The 26,321-nt window shown below is 40.3% G+C and overlaps 4 protein-coding genes across 4 annotated transcripts in view; 1 reads left to right on the top strand and 3 right to left on the bottom strand.

Annotated features, from left to right (window-relative positions):
- Positions 1–310: 310 nt before the first annotated feature.
- Positions 311–2,471, bottom strand: cx32.3 (connexin 32.3). Its single transcript, XM_034217129.1, has 2 exons — positions 2,363–2,471; positions 311–1,718 (listed from the first exon to the last, which is right to left on the bottom strand). Exon 2 carries the CDS (start codon positions 1,688–1,690, stop codon positions 830–832), a length of 861 nt encoding a protein of 286 aa, XP_034073020.1. The 5' UTR covers positions 1,691–1,718; positions 2,363–2,471; the 3' UTR covers positions 311–829.
- A 2,473-nt stretch (positions 2,472–4,944) lies between these two features.
- cx34.5 (connexin 34.5) lies at positions 4,945–8,752 on the bottom strand. The gene is made up of 3 exons (XM_034217133.1): positions 8,624–8,752; positions 7,012–7,197; positions 4,945–5,541 (listed from the first exon to the last, which is right to left on the bottom strand). The coding sequence occupies exons 1-3, from the start codon at positions 8,750–8,752 to the stop codon at positions 4,945–4,947; spliced, it is 912 nt and encodes a 303-aa protein (XP_034073024.1).
- Positions 8,753–11,331: 2,579 nt separating this feature from the next.
- hsdl1 (hydroxysteroid dehydrogenase like 1) lies at positions 11,332–18,187 on the bottom strand. The gene is made up of 5 exons (XM_034217131.1): positions 17,739–18,187; positions 16,700–17,142; positions 16,511–16,594; positions 12,988–13,131; positions 11,332–12,621 (listed from the first exon to the last, which is right to left on the bottom strand). The coding sequence occupies exons 1-5, from the start codon at positions 17,959–17,961 to the stop codon at positions 12,550–12,552; spliced, it is 966 nt and encodes a 321-aa protein (XP_034073022.1). The 5' UTR covers positions 17,962–18,187; the 3' UTR covers positions 11,332–12,549.
- A 439-nt stretch (positions 18,188–18,626) lies between these two features.
- The window catches only part of tbc1d32 (TBC1 domain family, member 32), a 101,679-nt gene continuing 93,984 nt past the window's right edge, over positions 18,627–26,321 (top strand). The window contains 8 exon segments of the mRNA XM_034217130.1: positions 18,627–18,708; positions 19,568–19,736; positions 19,850–20,014; positions 20,157–20,334; positions 20,685–20,756; positions 24,579–24,614; positions 24,616–24,699; positions 25,051–25,129. Coding sequence (XP_034073021.1) covers positions 19,582–19,736; positions 19,850–20,014; positions 20,157–20,334; positions 20,685–20,756; positions 24,579–24,614; positions 24,616–24,699; positions 25,051–25,129 — 769 coding nt within the window. The 5' untranslated portion in view covers positions 18,627–18,708; positions 19,568–19,581.

Below are 26,321 nucleotides of genomic sequence, written 5' to 3'. Positions count from 1 at the left end.
AACAATATATTTAAATGAATATCTCTTTATGATTTGAACCATGGGCTCTGGGAAGCGGTGATCTGGATCAGGATTAATACTGAGCAGAACCCAGAGGTATCACGCTCAGTGGGGGATGGATGACATTTTTTATAATCTTCTGACTTTTTACGGTTTTAAAAATGTACTCAATTAATAAAAAAATATCTTTTACTCATCGGTAATGAAAAAACCCCATTATTTCCAGCTTAAAAGTGTTACTAAAAAGTGTCAATCATCTTTTAAAGAAAGGTGTTTGAAAAATCATATCATTTATTCAGTCATGAAACAGTTTTTCTTCAATCCAACCTCAATAATTTATTAAAAACAACATAGCACATAAACATGTTTCAGTGGAAACACTTTTTCACCACAATCATCGACATCATAATCATTGTTTATCAGTGAGCAAATTAATCGTTTTGGATACATGGCAATAACTTACAGGACAAAACTAGGCAAGGACAAAACTCTGCTCACTAACAGATTAACAAGTGGGTATCTAAGAGCATAAAGACATCATCAAAATTGCACATTTTCCATCATTAGATTTCCTGTTAAATAATAAAAAATACATGTAACATTCTAACAAAGTGCCCCTACAAAACATGGATTTATGCAGACTCAGCAAGAACATTTCTTAACTACACATTAAACGTGCTTTTCCTTGTTGTTGTTGTTGTTGTTGTTGTTGTTGTTGTTGTTGTTGTTGTGTTATGATATGTACACCCTATTGTACTTGAGTCTTTTAGATGTATCTGAAAAAGGAACCAGAAACCTAAAACAAGCATTTAATGCATCATAATGTTTTTTAATGTCCACTCAGCAGCCGTTTCTCCTCTTTGGCTCCATCCATACTTCCCCCCATGCTCTGGCTGTTCTCCATCTCGATGTTCATCTTGTTCTGCATCAGTGCGTCTTCTATGGTCTGCCTTTTTGTGCCCGACAGGCTGGCAGGGTTTTCCGCTGAGGTGATCTTGTGAGTGTGACGCCGGGAGCCGCACCTGACCCTGGTGCAGAGCAGGTAGAACACCTCGATGAAGTTGAGCAGCAGGGAGACGCAGGCCACCACCAGCATGAAGATAATGAAGATGGTCTTCTCCGTGGGGCGGGACATGTAGCACTCCACGGTGAAGGGGCAGGGCTTCTTGGAGCAGGGGAACATGGGCACCATGATGAAGCCGTACAGGTAGTACTGGCCAATAATGAAGGCGCTCTCGATGATGATCTTGACGATTAGTTGCGTGAGGTAGCTCCCCAGAAGATTCCCCTTGATCGTCACCTTCCCCTTTTCGTCCGTGTATTTGGGCATTTTGTTCAGTCGGGACCCCCCAGGGCTCAACATGCGCTCCCTCATTTTATTCTCCTGGTGGATGACGTGCACGGCGTGGCCCAAGTAGACCAGCGTTGGCGTTGAGACGAAGATGATCTGCATGACCCAGAAGCGAATGTGCGAGATGGGGAAGATCCAGTCGTAGCAGACGTTCTCACAACCAGGTTGCTGAGTGTTGCAGAGGAAGCCCGATTGCTCGTCCCCCCAAACGTTCTCAGCGCCCGCTCCCAGGACCATGATCCTGAACAGGAAGAGGACGCTCATCCAGATCTTCCCGATGACCGTGGAGTGGGACTGGACCTTGTCCAGCAAAGTCGACAGGAATCCCCAGTCTCCCATCTTTATTTTGTGATGATCAGTTACTAATCTGTGATACAAAGAGCAAAGAAAATACTCATGAGCTGATACCACATTATGTTTGCAATGATCCTACGCCACACCTTGTTACCTGAAATATTAACTTCAATCATGCTGCTGGAAGAAAGACGTAAAGTCTCTTTTTTAAATTCGGTTAAAATAAATAAGTTCTTGAACCGCCAACTTGAGGCAAAAGAGGAAATCAGAGCTCCTCGAGTCATGAGGTAGCTGGTCAATATACTCTCCTAAAATAATAGTCAGAATTTTGAACGGAAAAAACAGCAGAGCAGTGGCTTCAAACCAATAAGGCGTAAATACAATTAAACAAGACAACACTAATAAAATAAAAGGACTTTTTCTGTGTTCATTTAACATTAGAAACAACTATATTCTAATTCTAATTATATAGAATGAACATATTAAACATACGTCTTGAAGGCAACTCAAGACATATGGTAATATTTCATAAGTCATACGAATACTGGTAAAGAAAAGCCAAAAGTACAATTAAAACTTTCTTACAGTTATTATTATTTGTATGAAAATAAACAACGGTACTCTACATTCCCAGCCTGGATTGTACCCTTGACAAATATTCAGATATTCTTTCAACATGCGTAAAATCTGAAGCAGAGAACAATGGTTGCATCTTACCTGGCGACCCGTCGGAGAGGACTGTCTGCGTTTGGGACAGATGGTTAACTTTAGAGTTGGACCTTGGAGTTTTTAGCTGGGTGAGGACTGATGCAGATTGTTGCACAACACACATCTGGCGAGAAATGTCACATTGTTCCCGTCAGCCAACGAGGGCAAAAAAAGTTGTTGGAAGACGGTGAGTGTAATAATTGACAGGAGCTCAGTATCTCAGCTAAATGGCCTTGGATGTTTGGAAATAAACAACTTGGTTATCACAAAGGATAAAAACCACTGCTGCTCATATTTGAATATTCTGCATATTTGACTGCATGTTAAATAAGTGTATAGTTGTAAATAATGCAGTTCTACCATCTAGTGCCAATTAATACAGACACAAGCAAATAACTGTCATAAATAAACAGTCTAATAGTAAACACAAAGTGCCCCTTCAAACAGATGCATTTTCTACAGTATCATTCACCCCTTAGTTCATTTTGAAAAAGCCCTTTTAAGAAAGTGTGTGGAAAAACAATCTTCTTGAGGTTTGAAACATTTACATTTTTATGATATGATACCATATCTTGTTACTCTCACTTGATTAAAATCAATAGATCAATAAAGTACCTATCTATCTATCTATCTATCTATCTATCTATCTATCTATCTATCTATCTATCTATCTATCTATCTATCTATCTATCGATCTATCTATCTATCTATCTATCTATCTATCTATCTATCTATCTATCTATCTCTATCCGTCCGTCCGTCCGTCCGTCCGTCCGTCCGTCCGTCCGTCCGTCCACCTACCTACCTACCTACCTACCTACCTACCTACCTACCTACCTACCTACCTACCTACCTACCTACCTACCTACCTACCTACCTACCTACCTACCTACCTACCTACCTATCTATCTATCTATCTATCTATCTAAAAGTAAGAGTAATAGCGATAAAGCACATGAGATAAAATAACTAAATATTAAGCTAAATAGCCTAGCTTATCAGAAACATCCATATAAAGCAGACTCTAAGTCACACCTTGCCAATATAAGTTTAGCGCACATCAAATAAGTCCCTTTAAACTAAGTCTTGATATTTGTACCCTTTGTGTTTTGTACGGCGTTGAATAAGAATGTGTATTTGTTACGTTTGGACAGAGCGTTGAACTTGTTTCCACCCAAAATGGCTATTTCTAAACATTTCTTTCTCAAAATAATAGCAATAACAGGTATTTTCTATTTGCCCTTTTTGTTAATATTTACCCGATACTTGAGGAAGAAATTATTTTAGGAATGCAAATATTTTGAACATAGGCAAATATAATAAGCTATACTCGGTTAACAAAGTGTTAACTGCATATAAAATCATTCATCAACTAGTTAGTGTTTGTAATATGAATAGTAACATTCAGACACATATTAGCAAATATTGGAGGTTTATTGAAAACAAAATGACACACCATCATTGTCTAAAAACTATTACAAGAAAGCATCCTTCTTAAAACCTATCAGCAAAACTTCTGATGCTATTTTTTAAAGAGATGGATCTGCGGTTTATTATTTTTGTATTATGCCCGAAAAGTGAAATGTTGCCTGTGACTGAGTCCTGTTTACAGAAGCTGGCTACTCCCCCTCCTTCTCTCTTTATTTGCTGCAGACACACACTCACACATGCACACACACACACGCGCGCGCAGGGACGCACACACACACACACACACTCGCACAGACATACAGACAGACACACACAAACACACACACGCACGCACACACACACACACACACACACACGCACCCACCCACACACACACACACACACACACACACACACACACACACACACACACACTCGCACAGACATACAGACAAACAGACACACACAAACACACACACGCACGCACACACACGCACCCACACACACACACACACACACACACACTCGCACAGACATACAGACAGACACACACAAACACGCACGCACGCACGCACACACACACACACACACACACACACACACACACACACACACACACACACACACACACACACACACACACACACACACACACACACACACACACACACACACACACACCACACACACACACACACACACACACACACACACACACACACACACACACACCTCTCTAAAGCCAAAGCACACACACACTGGAACTCATTCTCCTTTCCATCCCCAGAATTCCCAAATCATCCGTAGGTGGCAGAGCTTTTTCGTTCCGAGCTCCTCTCCTTTGGAATCGTCTTCCATTTCAGATCCGCGAAGCGATTTCCGTTGACTCCTTTGAAAGCAAACTGAAAAACCCATCTCTTCGCATCTGTCTTCCTTGTCAACTAATTTCCATCACCTTCATGTAGTTTCCATCTCCATCACCATCACTTTAGTCACATGCTTTTATCACATGGCAATACTTATGTTGTAATGTTTTTATAATTTGTATGCTATGACGTTTGTATTTTGCTTTTGTCTGCTTTGAACAGCCCTTTGAGGCATTTCTTGTGATTTGGGGATACAATAAATCTTGATTTGATATGATGTGTTTTGAATTGGACATGTTCAACCTGCCCCATGTTTCAGATGTGCACCTCCCTTCCCAAACTGTTGCTCTCAGGCAGTATTATCTTACTCCTCCCATTGACCCCGTTGACCCCTAACTTTCGCCCTTGTAGCTCCAGTTCCAGGTTGACGCAATTTTGTATCATCTCGTCACGGGTTTTAAAAGCTTTCCTCTCGGAAGGCGGGGGCGTCACGGGGGTCACGGTGTAGTCCTGCCTCCTCGCCATGCACTCCTTCACGGCTTTCACAAACAGGTAGAAGAGCTCCACCAGGCTGAGGGCCAGGGACACGAGCGCAGAGACCAGCATGAACCAGATGATGACCGACTTCTCCGTGGGTCTGGACAGGAAACAGTCCACTTTGTGGGGGCAGGGCGAGCGCTCGCATTCGTAGCGAGGCGCCAGGGTGAAGCCGTAGAGAAAGTACTGACCCAGAATGAACAAGACCTCCAGGATGATCTTGGCCACAAGATGGAGGACGTAACTGCGAAGGAGTCGTCCGCGGATGCTGATCTTCCCGGTGCTTTTCGTGTACTTGGGGATTTTGTAGGTTCTCCTGAGGAAGAGGCTGGTCTGGTCATCCAACTCCGCCTGCTTCTTCATCCTCTCCTTCACCTTGGATTTGGAAGAATCAGATTTAGGTTTGGTTTTGGTAACCCTCCATATGAGGCACTGCAGATTAATTGGAAGTAATAAGGTGAACCTTGCACTATTTGTATTCTATTTTATTTGTATTAATTGCAACTATTTTGTCTGTTTTATTATGTTGCACCATTGGAGGAGCCTGTGACCTAAGATTTTCATTGACATATCTACGCTGTAGCTATTTACAAATGACAATAAAAGCCGATGAAACATGCTTCACACCTTAGGAGTCCAGGAAATGTATGAGATTAGCTTTCAGTTTTGCCAAATATTTCAAAACACTTGTTGCATGTTCTGCTTTTTACCTCCTAACTTGGAGGCAGTTGTGTTTTTATCAAAGTTTTGGGAAAAGATATGAGCATAATATAAAAGATCAGCATATCCGTGGTTAGCAGATAAGTTGAGCGTTCTGCAGGAGTAGTTTCAGATAATGTTAAAGTGTTGATACAAAATTCTGTCATGAATACCTCTGCCAACAACAAAACTAGCTTTAAAACCAAGAAGTGAGTTTTAGGTGCTTAAAAATAGATTTGAGTTTAGTATGTCTATGTATGTACGTACGCACTTTTCTTTAATTATGTAAAGCTCTCTGGACTGCTTTTGTGTGATATGGTGCTATACTTGTACATTAGAATGTAATTGTAAGTTTCACATTAAAGCTGCTTTAACCCTTGTGTTGTGTTCAAAAGCTGTTACCGTTCATGGTGTTCGCGGGTCACTTTTGACCCATGATTTATCTCAGTCCAAAACACTCAAAAATAATCACTATCATCCAATATTGTTTTAACTACATCATCACTAACTTATTATGCATTCATAACCGTACAATCCTGTTGTAATTTAATGTTATGGCCCCAAACACATTACACCACATATTTAAGTAAAACATGTGATTCAATTCACTCACATATTTCCTATGGTGAAGACAGTGGATACCTTATCTGACTATAATAGACTAATATTAGAATCCAATCTCCCCCCAAAGAGTTTTAAATGATTGTTACAGTGGATGAAGGGGGAGGGGGAGGGGTATCTAAAGTCAAAGATGAATCTTGATTGGGCCAAATTTGACCCTGAGTCACCTCCAACAATTCTGCTGGGTATCCCCAGACCCCAACACCAAATTATACACTTTGTTTTTTAGAGACCTTCAGACTTGGCTAAAATGGTCAACATCTGTTTTTTATATACCTGTTGTGGAGGATATCATGAAGCCTTGTTCCGTAAAAAAAAACGTAGTTATTATATAATTTTTACTTGAAACGGGTCACGGGAGACCCGAACACAACTTAAGGGTTAATCAACCTTTTGCCTGCAGGGATCAGTTTATCTGGAAACAGCCGTCTAAATGTGGCAACAAAGGATCAGTGGTAGAACCGATCTTAATGTCTCTGCCATTGTTTGGTACTCTTTTATACCACACCCACTGCAGCAACACACCTTCTTCTCCAGGTGGATCACATGGAGGCAGTGGCCAAGGTATAGCAGCTTGGGAGTCGCCACAGCAATAATCTGCAGGACCCAAAAGCGAACATGAGAGATGGGGAAGGCCATGTCGTAGCAGACGTTCTCACAGCCGGGCTGCTGGGTGTTGCAGACAAAGTCGGACTGCTCATCACTCCACACCTAGAGGAAGAGAATAGAGAACGAAAGATTATAAATCATGCAAACTTTAAGAGTTTAAAGGTCCCCTAGTATACTGTTTTTCATCAATATATTATAGGTCTCAGATACATACAAAACATGTCTATGATGCGTTTGGCTCCAAACACCAAACAGATCATTGCAGCATTACCCACAATCCCCTCTGTTTCAGCCCTGTTTCAAAAAAGTGCTGATTCTCTGTCTGTTACTTTAGATGAAAATAAGGAGCCACTCCCCACGCCCCTCTGAGAGATTTGGTTAAAAAGAACACAATAGGCGCTTTCACACCGGAGTACTTTTCCCAGGAATAGTTCCGATAGTTCCTGGGATTTTGCGTTCACACCAAAAATATCTGGAACTAGAACTTTTTTGCGACCCTTTTGTGAACCTTTTCACCCCTTTTTAGTCCGGTACTTTCTTGGGATAAAAAGGTTCCCATTTCTGATTGGCTGGGCGAATTGCAATCCACCCCCCGTAATAATCCAAAAAGTTTTGTGAAGCCGCCATTGTATTTGCTGGCTTTAGCATTATTAGCATTAGCATTAGCCCCGCGCACCAACGAAGAGAGACTAACTTATGGCAACACAAAATAAAACATGGGAGCGGTGGAGATGAGGAGGTGTCTGCGTTCTGGCGATTTACTCGGAAGGCTTCAGTAGAAGCTGCTGGGAGTCCCAGCAGCCTACTGGTTGGTGATTGGCTAATGGTTACACAAGCCAAAAAAATCAGAATCTCTTTACACAGAGGGGACACATGTTGATGTAGAAGAGACATGAAGAAGAGGGGACACATGTTGATGTAGAAGAGACATGAAGAAGAGGGGACACATGTTGATGTAGAAGAGACATGAAGAAGAGGGGACACATATTGATGTAGAAGAGACATGGAGAAGAGGGGACACATGTTGATGTAGAAGAGACATGAAGAAGAGGGGACACATGTTGATGTAGAAGAGACATGAAGAAGAGGGGACACATGTTGATGTAGAAGAGACATGAAGAAGAGGGGACACATGTTGATGTAGAAGAGACATGGAGAAGAGGGGACACATGTTGATGTAGAAGAGACATGAAGAAGAGGGGACACATGTTGATGTAGAAGAGACATGGAGAAGAGGGGACACATGTTGATGTAGAAGAGACATGAAGAAGAGGGGACACATGTTGATGTAGAAGAGACATGAAGAAGAGGTGACACATGTTGATGTTGAAGAGACATGGAGAAGTGGATTTTACATAATAGGTGACCTTTAAAGTATAGTAGGGTCAATATCTACTGCCCTGTACTTCGAAAGTGATCATGAAACTGAACTGAAGAGTTCATTGGCATCTATTACCCTACATTTATTGGGAATTAGAAGACATTCCACATCCTTTCTTTGTGTCAAATGCTTATTATTTATACAGACCTTCTCAGCCCCGGTGCGCAGGACCATGATGCGGAAGATGAACAGCACGGTGAGCCAGACCTTGCCGATCACCGTGGAGTGGCTCTGCACTTTGTCCAGCAGGCGGCCCAGCAGATCCCATTCGCCCATTTCATTCGCCAGTTGTCCTGCTTTCTGTGTGAGGAGATAACAGAACAAAACAATCCATCATGACCTAAAAACAACTACAATCTGAGGGTATACATGCGTTATTTGAGGAGTATACAGTATTATTGTTTGACAAGAAGAGAATATTTCAATGTCTGCTTTTTATTCCTTCCATTAGCAATTGAATTAAACACTTTGATTGGACCTATATTTTGCAGTTTTATAAAAAGTCTTACAGGAATCCCTGTAGTTGTTAACACAGAGAACACAGTCTCTCTCACAAGGCCACACTTTATCATTTCCTGAAGGCTTGTGAGTTTACTGATAGATGCCACAGCTGCTGATCTAACCTCTCCAAAACAACCAAGACCTTAACCTTGGTTATTACAAACTGTTGCAAATCTCACTTCAAAGAATGTGAGCTCAACCAATGACGAATAAAGAACGAGTAAAAAAAGCTGCTATAGTTTAAGGTCATAGCTTTCGAAAACATCAACAAGTAAAGTATTTGTTTTATGTTATATAGTTATTTTCTTTTTTACATTTGTTTATTTAATCAGAATCATAGTTTTTAAAGCATCCTTACACGACGAAATGATGGACTGTTTGGTAAATTAGCTGTTAAATAAATGTTAGTAAGAAGAATCCCATTTTTAGCTTTTCGACATTTAGAAACTACATTTTGTACTTTATTAATTAAACCATTGCACATCCACTATGTAGCTCTGCCTTTTGAGCCTATTGTTACGGTTTCTTGCATTCACGCCTTAGTACAAGCGACCAGCATATTTACCTTTCTTCCCAAATTGTGCATGGTACAAATGCAGAGTAGATTATTGTAAAACAATAAATCCATTAACCTACCAACTCTAAGAGATTCCAGTCCATTTACAGCTCAAAAGAGAATACATATAAGCATCATAAAATACAAATAAAAACTTACCAGTTGAACAAACCCACAGAGAAAAAGATGAGCGAAGAGTAAGATGTCTCAGGAGGACGACGACGAAGAGAGTAAGAGGAGAAGAAGATTCTTTCATCGTTCCTTTTGTGTCTTATCTGGAAGGACACCATCCTAACCACAACAAAAAAGTCCTAACAGTGAATCTGAGTGGCTGCTGAACACCTGGGTTTTATATCTGAGACAATACTGCTGCATTTGACAGTGGAGAAGGAACAGGCTCAGAAGGAAGGGGATGGTTGTATTGTATGGATTAGTTATTGTCATTGTTCAACAACAAATTGAAGTAACTCAACTACCTCATCTACTTTTAGTATATTTTGTACAGAAGGTTGTATACATATATGTCACATTGGGCTTTAAAGGTCCCATGTCATGGCCATTTCTACTGATCATAATTCCATTGTTGAGCTCTACTAGAATACATTTACATTGTTCAATGTTCCAAACTCACATTGGTTTCTCACAGCATCTCTGTATAGTATGTGTATTCACTCTCTGTCCTACACGGCTTGTTGGAGCTCCTGCCCCCCTCTCTGTGAGCCCAGTGTGCTCTGATTGGTCGGGACGTTGCGAGGCTCACTGCTGCTCGCCGCTGCTGCAAGGAGCGGACAGGTTTCCGGGCGAAACTCATCCTGAGCACACAAACACTCACAGCCGAAGTAAAAACAATAAGTGTGGCTTGATATTGAGTAAGAAGGTTTATAACGCTGTGAGAATGGGTCTGCGGAGAGCATTTCTCCACCATCCCAACTCGTCTATTACCAGCATTCAGGGAGCTCTTTGCAAGTCAATGGGACTCTATGTTAGTTAGCCAAGGGGTCCTGGTGTGTGAGGTGCTCCGCGGATTGGTCCATTTGGGCCAATCCGGTCATTTGTTGTTGATTTGGGTTAGGGCACGTCACAGAACCCAGGAAGCAAACAATGGAAAAAGAGAAATCTCCAACGAGGCGTTCTGGGGCAGCACAGACAGGTCTTCTCTGTGTTAGAGTTTTACTCGCTACAGGGTGTACTTTGAGGGTTTGTGACTCTGCAGACCGTTTACATGCAGAAAAACCTTCATAACACACAAGGGGGCGGGTGATAACCGGAAAAGCATGACATGGGCCCTTTAAAATACAATTATGAACCTGAAACTTAGCATAATAGGACCTCCTTAAAGCTTCAGTATTTGTTTGAAAACTTGCTATACGAATGTTTAGAAGGAAACCTAATGCCTTTACAACTTTACCTATTTCATGAAGACATTTATCAAATTAGCCTGAACATAATCACTTTGTTGTCCGACACAATACCTGCAGATAAGTACACCTACAATGGATTCATCGACTATGGTTTTGCGTTTAAATCCCCTGAAAGCAGTCGAGGTTGGTTTTGCAGAACGTGGATTTAGGAAGCCAGCGCCTCACTCACTTTTACTAAAGGTTACCAACACTCAGTGACCTGGCTGATGTGAAGGGGATCACAGGGTGAACTCTGGCAGTGTCTGTTCACGTGAATGATTTACACCATCCTGACATTTTAGGAGAAAAACAAAGCGTGTGTGGCCTTCGGAATAAAGTTCAGTCAACATTTCATATATAGACAAACACTTCATTTAAATAAAACACAGGACAGTATGGGAATGGAGAAAGACATTTATTGTATAATGACACATTTGAGTTATATACTGTATTGTATGTGTAAGCAACCACACAAATACATCATACTTTGTTTACAGATCTGTTGACCTAGTAAAATAAATACTAATTTTAAAGCAATATATACACATGTATCTCAAATATCGTTTCTCAATGAAACAAACATCACAATCTCACTCTACTGTACATCACGTTGAGATTTAGATTTAATTATATTGATCAAAATAACTCTATTAACTGGTATTGCTTAATACAGCTCTGCACACATTGAGAATAATTATTTTACGTTATTAGTGCGTCTCTCTAACTGGGAATGATGTTGTGTTTTTAAGTGAATGCCATTTGGTCTTTGAACACGTCTTATATACTGTGGGTGTGGTAGATACCAGTAAACAGTGATACAAGCAGTGATAAATGGAAAGTCAGCACAAAACAATAACATCATAAAAGGAACCCTATGGATAAAACCGGATAACAGGATATATGTAGTGTCAAAAATAACATTGTTTATTTTATGGCGGCTGATTTTGTATTGCTTTCAAGGCTGTGTTTTTTAATGTAACATTTGATCTGAATACAAATAGAATAATTGTACATTCAGTTATTCGCTTACATGTAATGAACCATGCCTTTGAACACTTGAGTCTTGTCTGATAGAGCAGTGAGCCTGAGCATCATTGTTATACAGAAGTGTTTTAAATAGTAAGATTTAAGTTACAATTAATGTGTTCAGGAAGTACTGAGCATACAGCCGGGTCATTGAGACTTTGTAAACTGATTTTTTAATATAGTTTTGCTAGTTGTTGAACCCCCATTTACTAGTTTGTTTGTAATCTTTGTTCACCATGGAGGCATGGAAAAACACACAATTTGCTTTACAAATTCAACGTTCAACACAGGGGGAGGTTTTGATATACAAATGATAATTGTTCTATAGTCTAGTTTCTATAGGTAACTAAAGGATGTCACACATTTGTCCGACCATATATTGATACACTAGATTCATTAATTTAGGCAAATTCCACTGCAGCTTAAATAAATACTGACATCAAATAAATAAATGAAATTATCTTTAACTACCAACCTTAACTGAACCTGAGAGTTGAATGAATTTAGACTAATGGCAGATGTTTAAAACTCTGTAACAAGAAGATCCAGTAAGTGGGTTAGAGTAAGTCAGAGGGAGGAGAGCAGAGCTTTTAGCTTAAACTGATCCACACACGTGATCCAAGAACCCACATGAAGTCTGGAACACGTCTCATCAGTCCGTACTGTGAAGAGAAACAGCAGAGAGAAACGGATCAGAAATATATCTTATGTTCCAGATCATATTATCAGTGTTACTGTCTGAGTTACTTCTGAGGATAAAACATCTGATAAATGAAAATGGAAAAACACTAAATAGAGAAAAATGTAAGAATTTAACTATAAAAAAAAAAATATATACTTCTGAATTATTTAAATTGATCTATTGTACTTCTAGGAACATATCTACAACATATTCAAAGTTAATTCAGATGCTTTGCGCACATTTTTATTGGATTTTTACTCTAGTCTTCATTTATGTAGAATACTTCTATGTAATGCATTAACATTACAAAGCAGATTCCACCCTTCGTGACTTATGTCGCCCTGACCTGCAGAGTGTGAGGCCAGTATCCGGTGGTCCTGTTGGAGACCCCCAGGGTGGAGATGGCGTGGCGGGCGTAAACCTCCGGCTGTGGTTCAAACCAGTTGAGTCTTGATGATGGTGATGATGAGGATGGTGGTTGCTCACTTATCTGGTAACACATATACATACTGGTTATCAAACACTGAGAGAATAATGTATACTTACTTGGTAAAAATCCAAAGAAACCTATTCATGTTACGTGTGTGATTAAATGATTATTTCCTGACCTAATTAATTAATTGTGTGGTGTCTCAAAAAAAATCCAAAGATATTAAAGGTGGGGGAGGTCATTTTGGAGAAACCAGCTTGAGTGCGCTAGAATTTGAAAATACACAACCGGAACAAATCTGCCACTTCCTCACAGAGCCCCTCCTCTAACACACACGAACGCGCACATGACCAATGAGGGCACGAGATAAGTTTGTGCACAGATGGAAGGCTGACAGGCAGGTAGGCCATCCAGTTACTTTAGCCGGCTCAGATGATTGGTCGTGCTTTTTATAGCGCTACGGCTTCCAGAGATGACGTTTTTTTTAATGGATTTTTGGTCAAAGCACTTCAGATATTCATTGCTATCGGGATGTTAAGAGCATTCCATGGAATATAACAAAAAGTGTATCTCGAGCCGGTTTCTCAAACTTACCTACACCACCTTTAAGTTTAAAGCTTCAATAATTGTTTTGTTAATTAGCTAATTGATGGAGCTAAAAAAACTTGAGTTTTGGTAAAAACACCAATTATTTTTGATACATTACTTTGAGAAATATAAAACAAACGCTATTTTTTACAAGCCAAAACTCTCAAATGTTAAATGTTGTCTAAATATAAACAGAGACGTGCATTTGAAACTAGCTTCACTAGCTAGACACACTTTGGTTGGCACCTTAAATGTATTTAAGTACAGCAAGCATAGTGCTACTTGGAGATTTTAACTGGGACTGGTTAACTGCAGTGTCAGAGGATTTAAAAAACCTTTGTATCTCTTTAAATGTTACTCAGATTGTTGACAGTCCTACTCGCCCTAACATTAAGTCCCCAAATAAATCCTCCCTAATTGATCTCATTCTAACTAATGTTCCCTATAAATACTCAGCTGTGGGAGTATTTGCGAATGATCTGAGTGACCACTGTGTTGTAGCCACAATTAGGGACACTAAGGTCCAAAAGGTTAAACCTCGTATTATCAAGAGAGACAAAAAACATTTTGTGGAGCAGGGTTTTGTGCATGATCTGTTTGGGTTTGATTGGGGAAAAATCGATCTGTGTGCTGATGTAGAAACCACATGGTCTTATTTTTATCTTGGTTTTATGGAAATTATAGATAGACATGCACCCCTGCGTAAATTTAGAGTGAAGGGACGAGACAATCCTTGGTTTTCTGCTGAATTATCTATTCTCCTACATGAGAGAAACAAGGCCTGGGCAAAGGCTAGGAATTCAGGCTCAGAGGTAGAGTGGCTGCGTTTTAGGCAGCTAAGAAATAGCTTCACTTCACATGTCAGAAGTGCTAAAGTATTATCTGTCAGTAACCACAAAGAACCTGAGCAACCCTAGAAAATTCTGGAAAGCCATAAAATCGATATCCACCAGTGATATCCGTAATGAGCTACCTCCGTGCCTTACCACAGTATCTGGCACTATATCGGACAGGGCCACCATACTAAATTGTTTTAATGAGCATTTTGTGTCCTGTGGCTCTGTTTCTAATTCTGCTTCTGTGAACACCACAGTCGGTGACTCAGAACAATGTGGTTACTCCTTTTACTGTTGATGTTGTTCGTGAAGCCTTAACCAAGCTAGATCCTAAAATACCAGCTGGTCCGGACAACGTAGAACCTTTCTTTTTAAAGATAGCTGCAGATTTTATTGCTCCACCTCTCACTACTCTTTTTAACCTCTCTCTCAGCACGAACAAAATCCCAAAAGTATGGAAGTCAGCGTATGTCCTGCCTCTACTAAAAGGAGGGGAGGCCACCTTATTAAACAATTATAGACCCATCTCTAAGTTGTCAGTTCTGGCCAAGGTTCTTGAACGCTTAGTGAGTGAACAAGTAAAGGTGTTTTTATGTACAAATGACATCCTGTCTAAACATCAGTCAGGCTTCAGAAAGCAACAGAGCACCATCACTGCCACAATGAAAGTGGTGAATGATATTACGAGTATTTTAGATAATAAGCAGAGTTGTGCAGCTCTATTTGTTGACCTATCCAAAGCTTTTGATACTGTCGATCATTGCATTTTGAAGCAGAGGCTAGCCAGTATAGGCATGTCCAGCCATGCAGTGGGTGGTTTGTAAACTACCTCTCTGAAAGGTCCCAATGTGTTCAGTTTGATGGGCTGTCTTCTGAGTGGTTAAACATCACTAATGGTGTACCACAAGGTTCAGTTTTAGGTCCGCTATTATTCTCTATCTATATTAATAGTTTAGGTGAAAATGTCGAAGGAGCAACCTTACATTTTTATGCGGACGATACCGTTATGTACTGTGCAGGTCCCTCGATTAAGGAGGCTGGTGTTAAATTACAGGCTGTTTTTAACATTATTCAGGCTCAGCTCTCTGAGCTTAAGCTTCTTTTAAATGTGGATAAAACCAAGGTAATGCTCTTTTCTAAAGCTAAAGCTAAAAATACACCAGAGACTGCTTTGGATATTGTAACTACGCAAGGAATACAACTTGAAGTGGTTACCTTGGTATCTGGCTTGATGATTGTCTCACTTTTAAACTTCATGTCAATAACCTGCTTAAAAAGCTGAGGGTTAGGCTAGGTTTCTTTTACAGAAATAAGTCCTGTTTCTCGCTTGAGGCCAGGAAAAGGCTAGTCACTGTGACCTTTTGACCTGTGCTGGATTATGGTGATTTGTTATGAATGCACCTGCCAATTACCTGAGCAAGTTAGATGCTGCGTATCACAGTGCACTTACTCATCACTGTACCCTGTATACCAAGGCGGTTATGCCATCACTTACTGTACGGAGGCTCAGTCACTGGTACTTTTTCATTTACAAAGCCATGTTGGATAAACTACCATCTTATATCTGCTCCCTGATCTCTCGGCGAATTGAAAGTACTTATTGCCTGAGATCGCATGCTGTGGTTTTATTAAATGTGCCAAGTGCTAGGACTGTCTTAGGGAAGAAAGCTTTTAGATGTGCAGCTCCACTAACATGGAACAGTCTGCAAAAAGAATGAAAAATTACCAAGCTAGTACCACTACATGTTTTTAAAGCTCGGTTGGATGCTACAAAATCAGATGCTGTTGGTACCTGTACATGTGGTTAGATATGTAAATTGTAATCTCTGTATATTTTGCTGTATGATGTCCTTTTGTTGTTCTGTTGTTTATGTCTTCTTGTGGAACCTACTGCTGCAGGTCTCCCTTGAAAAAGAGATCATTAATCTCAATGGGATTTCACCTGGATAAATAAAGGTTTTGAATTGAATTGAATTGAAGCAGGCCTGCTTGTAATCGACATATAAGGCATCTACCTGGAAAGGAATCAGACTTTGGACAAAGATCCCCTTGCCGCTGTACTCGAGATGAAGAGCTCTTGACAAATGATCCATATAGCCCTGAAATGTTGAGAGAAAATAACAACAAATATATTGTGAATTTACTTTTAGAAAGGGGTATTACATGTGTATTTATAAAGCAGATATTCTCAGTGTTTTTCTTACAGCAAATGCAGTTAGTGTCACCCTCCCAGGCAGAGGTTTGCAGCAGGCTCCCGATGATATGTTGACCACGGCTCCTCTGCGGCGCTCCAGCATCCCGGGCAGCACCAACCGCGCCATCAGAGTCGCCACCGCTACATTTTTATTCACCAGATCCAACAGGCCCTGCTCAGGCATTTCTATCAGGCTCTGAGGGGAATCCAAAGACTTCATGCAGTTCACCAGGAAGCCGATCTCTCTGCCCTTCATGGCCTCTTTGATGGTATTGCTGGCTGCTTGGTTCAAAGAGAAGTCAGCGAGGAGCACAACAGTTTCCACTCCGTAGCTTTGGGAGAGTAAAGCAGCGATGTCTCTCACAGAGGCCTCGCTCTGAGTGACAAAGATGATGCTGACGCCATGTCGGGCCAGCTCCTCTGCGTAGGCTTTGGCCACCGGCTCGGATGCACCTGAGAGGAGAGAGCACGATATCTATCAATGAATACATGTGAAGAAGAAATTAGGATATACAACTGAGAGCGATTGCACAGAAACTTCACTTTGGGCTCTAAAAATACAATACAGCTCACTTTGTTACTGAAATTAAAAGATGATTAGTATATTTCCAAGACATTAACCAACACCAATCTCAATTGATTTGATACATTAGCACTTTTCATGGCAATTAATATCTTTTGATTCAAGCTTTTCAAGTGTTACCTAAAATGTGCTGCTTTTCTCATTTGTATATAATAAAAAAACAAGCAATTTGAAAATGTCATCATAATTTAAAATGTTCTCTTTTTGTCCATATTTTTGTTAGAGCAAATCAGTACCTGATAAGTCAATAATGAATATGATTATTTGCAGACATAATTAGCTGTGGTGTTGTCAACACATATCGAATCTAAGAAGCTTCAACTTTATTTTGTGCTTGATCAAATTAAAGGGATTTACATCCCAAATCTAACTGAAGGGCTCCTAAAATAAAATGCATGAAACTGACTCTCCTCTCCGTCACACACATCTAAATCATCATGCACTCTGTTAGTTTCTGCAGCCTTACCATACACGATGGCCCAGTCTCCAAACCTTTGGCTCAGCTTCTTCTTATTGGGGATTATTCTGGGCAGAAAATGCACCCTGACCAAAGAGCAGCATTCTCTGAGCAGGATTACTGCCCTGCTGGCCGTGTAAATAGCACCGACCAGGGCCAGGGTTTCAAAGTAAGGATTGCATGATTGAGACATTTCTCTATACAAAAACTGAAAGCTGTCAACTGACGCCATAATCCACACTGTTGATGCTAGCTTGCTATAGCTAAAGCTTAAACAGCAGATTTAGCTTTGAGATTCCCAACCGTAAAGTAAACTAGTCAGCCAGGCGTGTGAACAAAACGTTTCCTTGTTACGGCATATTAAATAAATGATAACAAATGAAGGTTTAGCAGAGTTTCAGCCGGTTTTAGCAGGCAGAGATGTCTCCACGCAGCACCATGTCAAAAGAGCAAAACATTGAGCCATGTGACGTAGGTAGTGGTGCTGCATTTAAGACCACACGAAAAAAAACGAGAGAATCTTTTCAGAAGAATACAGAGGTATAACAGCCATATTAAAACTGCAGTTTCTGGATGATAAACTATTATCCACGACAAAATAATGTTGACATTTCAAGAAGGATTTTAAGGGAATATAAATCCGTGTTTCTCTTTTTTTGGTCCCAATGCTTACCTAGTTGTTAAAAAAAGATCGTTTATTTATACGTCTCTTAAGATAATTTAAAATAAATGATTACATTCCAAGTATATATTGTATTACATTTTATTCTGTCGACATCTTGTATTTTCAAGGATGCTTTATCTGAAACGTCACACACTTCATCTATGAAGCCCATATTTCCAACGCTCAAAAAGGTAGCGCACAGTTTCTTCTGACATCCCACAATGCACCACCGTTTCCATAGAGACGCAGCACTCGGTGGCAAATTCTCCCAAAAATGCTACCTGGATGAAACAGTTTTACAAGTCCATAAACAAGGTAAACTGGTTTAAAAATATCCTTCATATGATGTCTTCATGTTCGGATGTTTAGTTTGTGCAGCAGCGACATTTTTGGTTTTTGGACAGCTACGCTTTCAGTTAAAATGATGCAGTGTTGTCTTTAGCTAGCTGTGTTACAGTGGTGCATTTAGCATCTTCAAGCTAACCAGAGAGAATACATTACTTGTGTTTGGCTCTACATTTAGTATCACATACCTTAGTTTGGGTGTACATCATAGACCAATTAATTCTGGCTGCTATATTTGTATTTGTGTATTGTGGCGTGCAAACAGCTATCTAGTGACAATGAAAACACGTTATTTAAACTATCTGGACCAGTCAGTGATGACAGTGATACACCTGTCAGTGATGAACTGATTGACACTTGTTTCTGAAATGCATGACCCATAACATATGAGAATTTTACCCCTGTGTGCTGAGCATTGAAACTGATTCCTTTTTATTTAGATAGCATATTTCATACCCAGATAGATCAACTTCCATACCTAACACCACTCAAATGGCTTACACAAGTAAAAGCACAAGAAAAGAAATGATAACATCAATTTAGAAAAAGTACATTTTCGTTTGCAAAGGACCTTAACTATGGTTATGCACATTCATTACTTTACTAATCTGTGTACTAATGAGTGTTTTTTCCCCTCTATCTATGCATCTTATTTACAGGTAGTTAAACAGTAATATATATCTTTAAAGAAAACCAACTCAAATACTTTCCTCCTTTCCTCCTGTCTGCCAAACCCTGGGTAGCAATACACAGGGAACTGGCTCTTCACCCTCATACATTTTCACATTGAGGGCCGATGAAACCAATCACTCTACTCTGTCCCTCAAAGGAGCAACAGTAGAGATGTCTCAGTTGTCGGCTGAAGACGAAGCGGAGCTGCAGTCCCTGCTGAAGCAGCTTCTGAGAAGCATCAACGACAGGATCTCTGGAGCTCCGTCCACCGAATGTGCTGAAGAGATCCTCCTCCACCTGGAAGAGACTGACAAGAACTTCCACAAGTAAGGCCACAAGAGTCAGATAGTATAGAATATACTTCATGGTCAGATTTAAAAGTAATATATGCTATTTCAATTTGAACAGTAGCTCTGACTCTGTTATTATTCTTCTTCAGTTATGAGTTAGTCAAGTATCTCCGTCAGTATGTGGAGAGCTCTCTGGGGACTGTGGTGGAAGAAGAGACCAATTACCTGACCAGAGGAGATGGACAACATGCAATAGGCTCAGGTCACGACACCCTGATTCATGCTATCACCCGGAAGAGCAGAGACTCAGCAGAGTGAGTGGCGCTGAGTCTCTGAGCTTTGCTTCCTCTCTCCTCTCCTTCTGATCATGACGTATTAATTGTGGAGTCAGTTTATAAGTCATTATTGTGCTAATATTGTAAATCCTGAAATGAGGAACGTTTCTCTTTTTGGCAGGTACCAGCAGATGATGCAGACTCTAAAAAACACCATGATCATGGTGGTGGAGTCTTTAATCAACAAATTTGAGGAGGACCAGATGAGGAAGGAGGAGATGCACAGAGAGCAGCAGCACAGCCAGGCCAACAGCCAGTACACCGACAACTGCTCCGACAGCGACTCCTCCTTCAACCAGGTCAGACGGAGCACATGTCAATTAAATGTATTTATTGCCTTTTTTATTACTGAATGATTCATATAAAGGCAAGGCAATTCAAAGTGCTTTAAAAAAATGAAAGACATTAAGAAAAAGGCATTTAAAAACAGTCATTAAAAAGCAAAGATAATAAAATAAACATTAAAAGAAAAAATACATGAATAAAAGTTACAGTGCAGTTTAAGATATGAATAGTTAAATTAAAAGCAGCGGCAAAAAGAAAAGTCTTAAGGCCAATATAAAGTTTCAATATTGCATCATATCTCTTATTATTTTACTTTATGATGGATCATAATTGCTTTGTGCTTTGTCTCCATTCTCCTCTCTAGAGTTATGCTTTCATCAGACAAGAGCAGCTTCAAGTTTTGGCTGAACAACTTGACTCCAGCCGACCAAAAGAGGTACAAAGGCCTGCTTACACAAATACACTATAGGCGCTTTTTTCACACCGGAGTACTTTTCCCGTTTAGTTCCGATAGTTCCTGGGATTTTGCGTTCACACAAAAAAGAGAACTTGGTTCATGAGAACTTTTACCAATTTCTGATTGGCTGGGCGAATTGCAAACCACGGCCCGTAAAACTCTGAAAAGTTTTGTAAAGCCGCCATTTTATTTGCTCGCATTAGCATTATTAGCATTAGCATTAGCCCAGTGCAGAAACGTAGAGAGACTAACTTATGGCAACACAAAAGAAAACATGGGAGCGGTGGAGATGAGGAGGTGTCGGCGTTCTGGATTTACTCGGAAGGCTTCAGGCTGCAGCTTCTACTGGAGACTTCGGGCCGGGGACTTCGGGTGCAGTATACGCCGTGAAGTTGTTTGCGGCCTGCCAGTAAACCCAAAGCAGAAGAAGACGAAGTGGCGTCAGCGGCTTCATTTGCGTAATCTTCCCTCAGGGAACTTATTCCGGTGTGAGCGCGATCTGTACTTAGTTCCATGGGGGCACTAAGTGCTGGGAACTAAGCGCTGGGAACTAAGTACGGCAAAGTACTTGGTGTGAAAGCGGCTGTTGAGTCATGTTTGGCAATAGATTCATTTGAAACCCGGGGGTTGGATCCAAACAAGTGGTTAAAAAATTGATTTGCGGGAAATTTGGTTTATTGTTACATGGTATTTTATGACATTCCTCTGGTGTTTTCAAATGATCTACTGAAATACAAAATAATATACTTCTTCAGGCATCTAAAAATGAAAAAAGCAGACTTGAATAAGAAAAGTTTGAATTGAGAAGTCTGAATTATTAGAGGTGTAGACATAAGCAACCGGTTATGATAAAGAAACTTGACTTTGTTTGGAGGGGTCACAAGCCATAAAGTGTAGAAATATGAATATAAATAACAATAATACACAATATTTATAAAGCACTTTGTTCTCAGTGATCAGGAGGCTGAACTCTCCCCCCTCTCTCCCCTGCCCCCACTCCCCCCTGCCCCCACTCCCCACACACTCAGACACTCAAAGCCAGCACCAGACACTTTTTTTCTGCTGCTATGGACAGTCTTGCACTAATATACATTCTCAAAGACATTGAAGTGACTGTTATTTTGTTATATATTGATTGTTGTGCTTTTATTTATGTCTTAATGTGTGCATATGTATGAATGTGTCTTTTGATTGTGTATACGTATATACATATTTGTATCACTCTGTCTGTACACACAAACTGAAAGATTGACAATAAAGTTGACTTTGACAAAGCCGTTTGAATACCAGACAATTCCAGGTGAAGTGATGTGTGTGATCTCTAAGGTTGTGGTGACTGATGTTGCACTCTCTGACCATTCCTGTGTTTTCTTTGAGAGCTCTATTTCTGTTCACAAAAATGTTCAAAAAGAGGTAACCACAAAGCGATATTTAACTGAAAATACTAGGGAAATGTTTACTCAGAATTTCTCTTCCACACTTGCCCCTGCCAACATCTCAGTAAATGAGCTAGTAGATCATTTGAATTCAAAAATTAAAAATGTTATAGATGCCATTGCTCCAACTAAGGTAAAGGAAGTGTCTGGCAAGAAAATATCTCCATGGAGAAAGGCCATGAGCGTGAAAACAGAAAAAAGAGAATGTCGAAAAGCTGAACGCAGGTGGCGAAAAACAAATCTCCAGGTTCACTTTGAAATCTATAAAGAGAGACTTGGCCTTTATAATTTGGAATTGAAAAACGCACGACAATCGTTCTTCTCTGACATCATTACCAAAAACAAAAACAACGCACGTGCCTTGTTTGCTACCGTCGACAGACTAACTAACCCCCCAGTGTCAGTAGCCTCTGAATTTCTATCCACCAGGGCGTGCAATGATTTTGCCTTTTTCACTGACAAAATTCAGAAAATCAGACAAGCAGTCAGTGCCTCTGCATCAGGAACAGCAAATGTGTTGTCCCTATCTCCACTTAACATCAATTCAGACATCATGACACAATTCCATCAGATTAATTATAAAAACCTAGAGGACATTATTCAACTTCTGAAATCCTCCTCCTGCTGCCTTGATATTATTCCAACAGGATTTTTCAAAGATGTTTTGCCTTGCATGGCCTCAGATCTACTTCATATAGTAAACAAATCTCTTCACTCAGGTATTTTTCCACAGGCCCTGAAAACTGCAGTCATTAAACCGCTCTTAAAAAAGAATAATCTAGATGCTTCAGTAATGAACAATTACAGGCCCATATCAAACCTCCCATTTCTAGGTAAAATCATTGAAAAAGTTGTTTTTCAACAGTTGAGTAATTTCCTGCATTTAAATAACTGTTTTGATGTGTTCCAGTCAGGCTTTCGTCCAAACCACAGCACTGAGACTGCTCTTGTAAAGGTCTTTAATGACATCCACTTAAACACAGACAGTGGCAGAACTTCAGTGTTAGTATTATTAGATCTCAGTGCTGCGTTTGACACTGTTGACCACAGCATATTACTAGACCGACTGGAGAACTGGGTGGGACTTTCGGAAACAGTTCTGAATTGGTTTGAATCCTACTTAAAGGACAGAAACAACTTTGTTTCTATAGGTAAATACACATCTGAGTTGACAAATATGACATGTGGGGTTCCTCAAGGCTCCATCTTGGGGCCTCTTCTCTTTAACATCTACATGCTACCACTGGCTCAGATAATGAAGAACAACAAAATAAGTTACCATAGCTATGCAGATGACACACACATTTACGTAACAATTTCACCAGGAGACTATGCTCCAATTCAAACACTGAGTAAGTGCATTGAACAAATCAATGACTGGATGTGTCAGAACTTTCTCCAATTAAACAAAGATAAAACTGAGGTAATGGTTTTTGGAGCCAAGGCAGAACGTATAAAAGTTAGCGCTGAGCTTCAGTCTGCAATGTTCAAAACAACAGATAAAGCCAGAAATCTAGGTGTAGTCATGGACTCTGACCTGAGTTTCAACAGTCACATTAAAACTGTTACTAAATCAGCCTACTATCACCTAAAGAATATATCTAGGATTAAAAGACTAATGTCACAGCAGGATTTGGAAAAACTTGTCCATGCTTTTATCTTCAGTAGACTGGACTACTGCAATGGTGTCTTCACAGGTCTCACTAAAAAATCTATTAGGAAGCTGCAGCTAATTCAGAACGCCGCTGCTCGAGTCCTCACTAACACTAAGAAAGTGGATCACATCACTCCTGTTCTGAAGTCTTTACACTGGCTTCCTGTGTGTCAAAGAATAGATTTCAAAATACTGCTGCTGGTTTATAAAGCACTGAATGGTTTAGGCCCAAAATACATTTCTGACCTCCTGCTAAATTATGAACCATCCAGATCTCTCAGGTCTTCAGGGACTGGTCAGCTTTCTGTCCCCAGAGTCAGAACTAAACATGGAGAAGCAGCGTTCAGTTATTATGCTCCAAATATCTGGAACAAACTCCCAGAAACCTGCAGGTCCGCTGCAACTCTGAATACTTTTAAATCCAGGCTGAAGACTTTTCTTTTTGTCGCTGCTTTTAATTGAACTATTCATATCTTAGACTGCACTGTAACTTTTATCCATGTATTTTTTCTTTTAATGTTTATTTTATTAGCTTTTCTTTTTAATGACTGATTTTAAATGCCATTTTCTTAATCTCTTTCATTTTTTGTAAAGCACTTTGAATTGCCTTGTGTTGGAAAGTGCTATATAAATAAACTTGCCTTGCCTTGCCTTGCCTTGTGTGTGTGTGTGTGTGTGTGTGTGTGTGTGTGTGTGTGTGTGTGTGTGTAGGTGCGTTGGGAAGCTCTTCAGGTTCTGTGCGGAGCCCCCCCCCTCTGACGTGCTGATCTGTGAGAGCTGGAGCAGCCTGCGCAGGAACCTCTGTGACGCTCTGACCGACCCCGACCTGAGCGTGAGTCCTGAGCCTCTCCTACACATTCACACTTAATTCAGTTACAACATAATCAATATGAATCATGTCGTTGTTATGAACAATTTCAGACGTTATAATTAATGATAACAAACACAGAAAACATGATGCGAATCGTCTAACAAGCAATCCTGTCACACCTGATTTGTTACAAGATAACCATGTTGTCCACACTGATTCAGAGCCAATCAGTAGAAGCTGGAACTACTTTGTGATAATCTTGTACAATTGAATCTAATGATATCTTCTTATAATTGATTATTCAGCTGAAGTTGATTGATTGTGTCTGTGAGTATGCTGATAACGTATGCCTCTGCCCGTTATCTCCACCAGGATAATGTCCTGCAGTTTTTTGCTAAAAGCTTCTCCTCCTCTCCTCTGAATGTGACCAGAGAGATCTACACCAGTCTGGGTAAGTCCTATTCATGCAGTGTATATGCATCACGTCATGTTCAAACTGAGCAATGGAGAATCAGTTATCAACTAGAGAATGCAATTCCTGAAGAAATTGCTAGTGGGAATGCTTTATGCTGAAAAGATGACGCTAAACTGCTATGCTGAAATGAAATGTGTAAGAAGAAAGTGAAGAATTTAGATTGAAATGATACATGAACACTGGGGGCTTGAATGTGTGATGAGAGAAAAAAAGAAAGTAAAAAGGCTTGGAAAAGCAGCAGAATATTTGAACTGCAAACTTCTGAACTAACTTGATGGCGAATGATCTGTCACCATGGCAACGGCATTTGATGACACCCCATAATACGCTTAGATGCGTTGATGGCTGCATCGTTAACAAACCTGTGAAGTCTTGGGCTGTTTGGAGTAATTTCACTGAAGTTATGAGAAAACCGTGTTTCAAGGCGAGCATTGTGTTGCCATGGCAACGGCATTTGAAGAAATCTCAAAACTGTCCCGTAGATGTCTTCACGGCTGGACTGTTAGCACACATGTGAAGTTTGAGCACTTTTTGAACATTTACACAGGAGTTATAGCGACATCATGTTTTATGGCGAGGGATGCGCGTTTCCATGGAAATGCCATATGGTGAGATCTCAGAGTTGGCGTAGAGCTGTTGAGGCATGGACCGGTGATATACAAGTGAAGATTGGGGGACGATTGGACCGTGTCCATTGGACTTACAGCCTCATCGTGTTTCATGGCGAGTGGTCTGTCGCCATGGCAACGGCATTTCATGACACCCCATACTACGCTTAGATGCATTGATGGCTGCATCGTTATCAAACCTGTGAAGTTCTGGGCTGTTTGGAGTATTTTCACTGAAGCTATGAGAAAACCGTGTTTCAAGGCGAGCATTGTGTTGCCATGGCAACGGCATTTGGAGAAATCTCAAGACTGTCCCGAATCGTCTTCACGGCTGGACTGTTGAAGTCTGCTGCATGGCAGTTGGAGTGATGACATCATCGTGTTCCATTACACAGGTGTTTATATAGTTGCGCTAACGAGCTCTGTAGAGATCACAGGTTTCCATTGTTCTGAATGAGAGATAAACCTCTTACATGTGAACGTTTTGTGGAAGAACCGTAACAGATATCTGTGAAATTTCAAAACGTGAAGCATGTCAAGGAAGTTGAGTATCTGAAGTG

Source organism: Gymnodraco acuticeps, unplaced genomic scaffold, assembly GCF_902827175.1.
Source record: "Gymnodraco acuticeps unplaced genomic scaffold, fGymAcu1.1, whole genome shotgun sequence".
Taxonomy (NCBI): Eukaryota; Metazoa; Chordata; class Actinopteri; order Perciformes; family Bathydraconidae; genus Gymnodraco; species Gymnodraco acuticeps.
The sequence above is the reverse complement of the archived record's forward strand: the minus strand, read 5'-3'. Positions and strand labels throughout refer to the sequence as shown.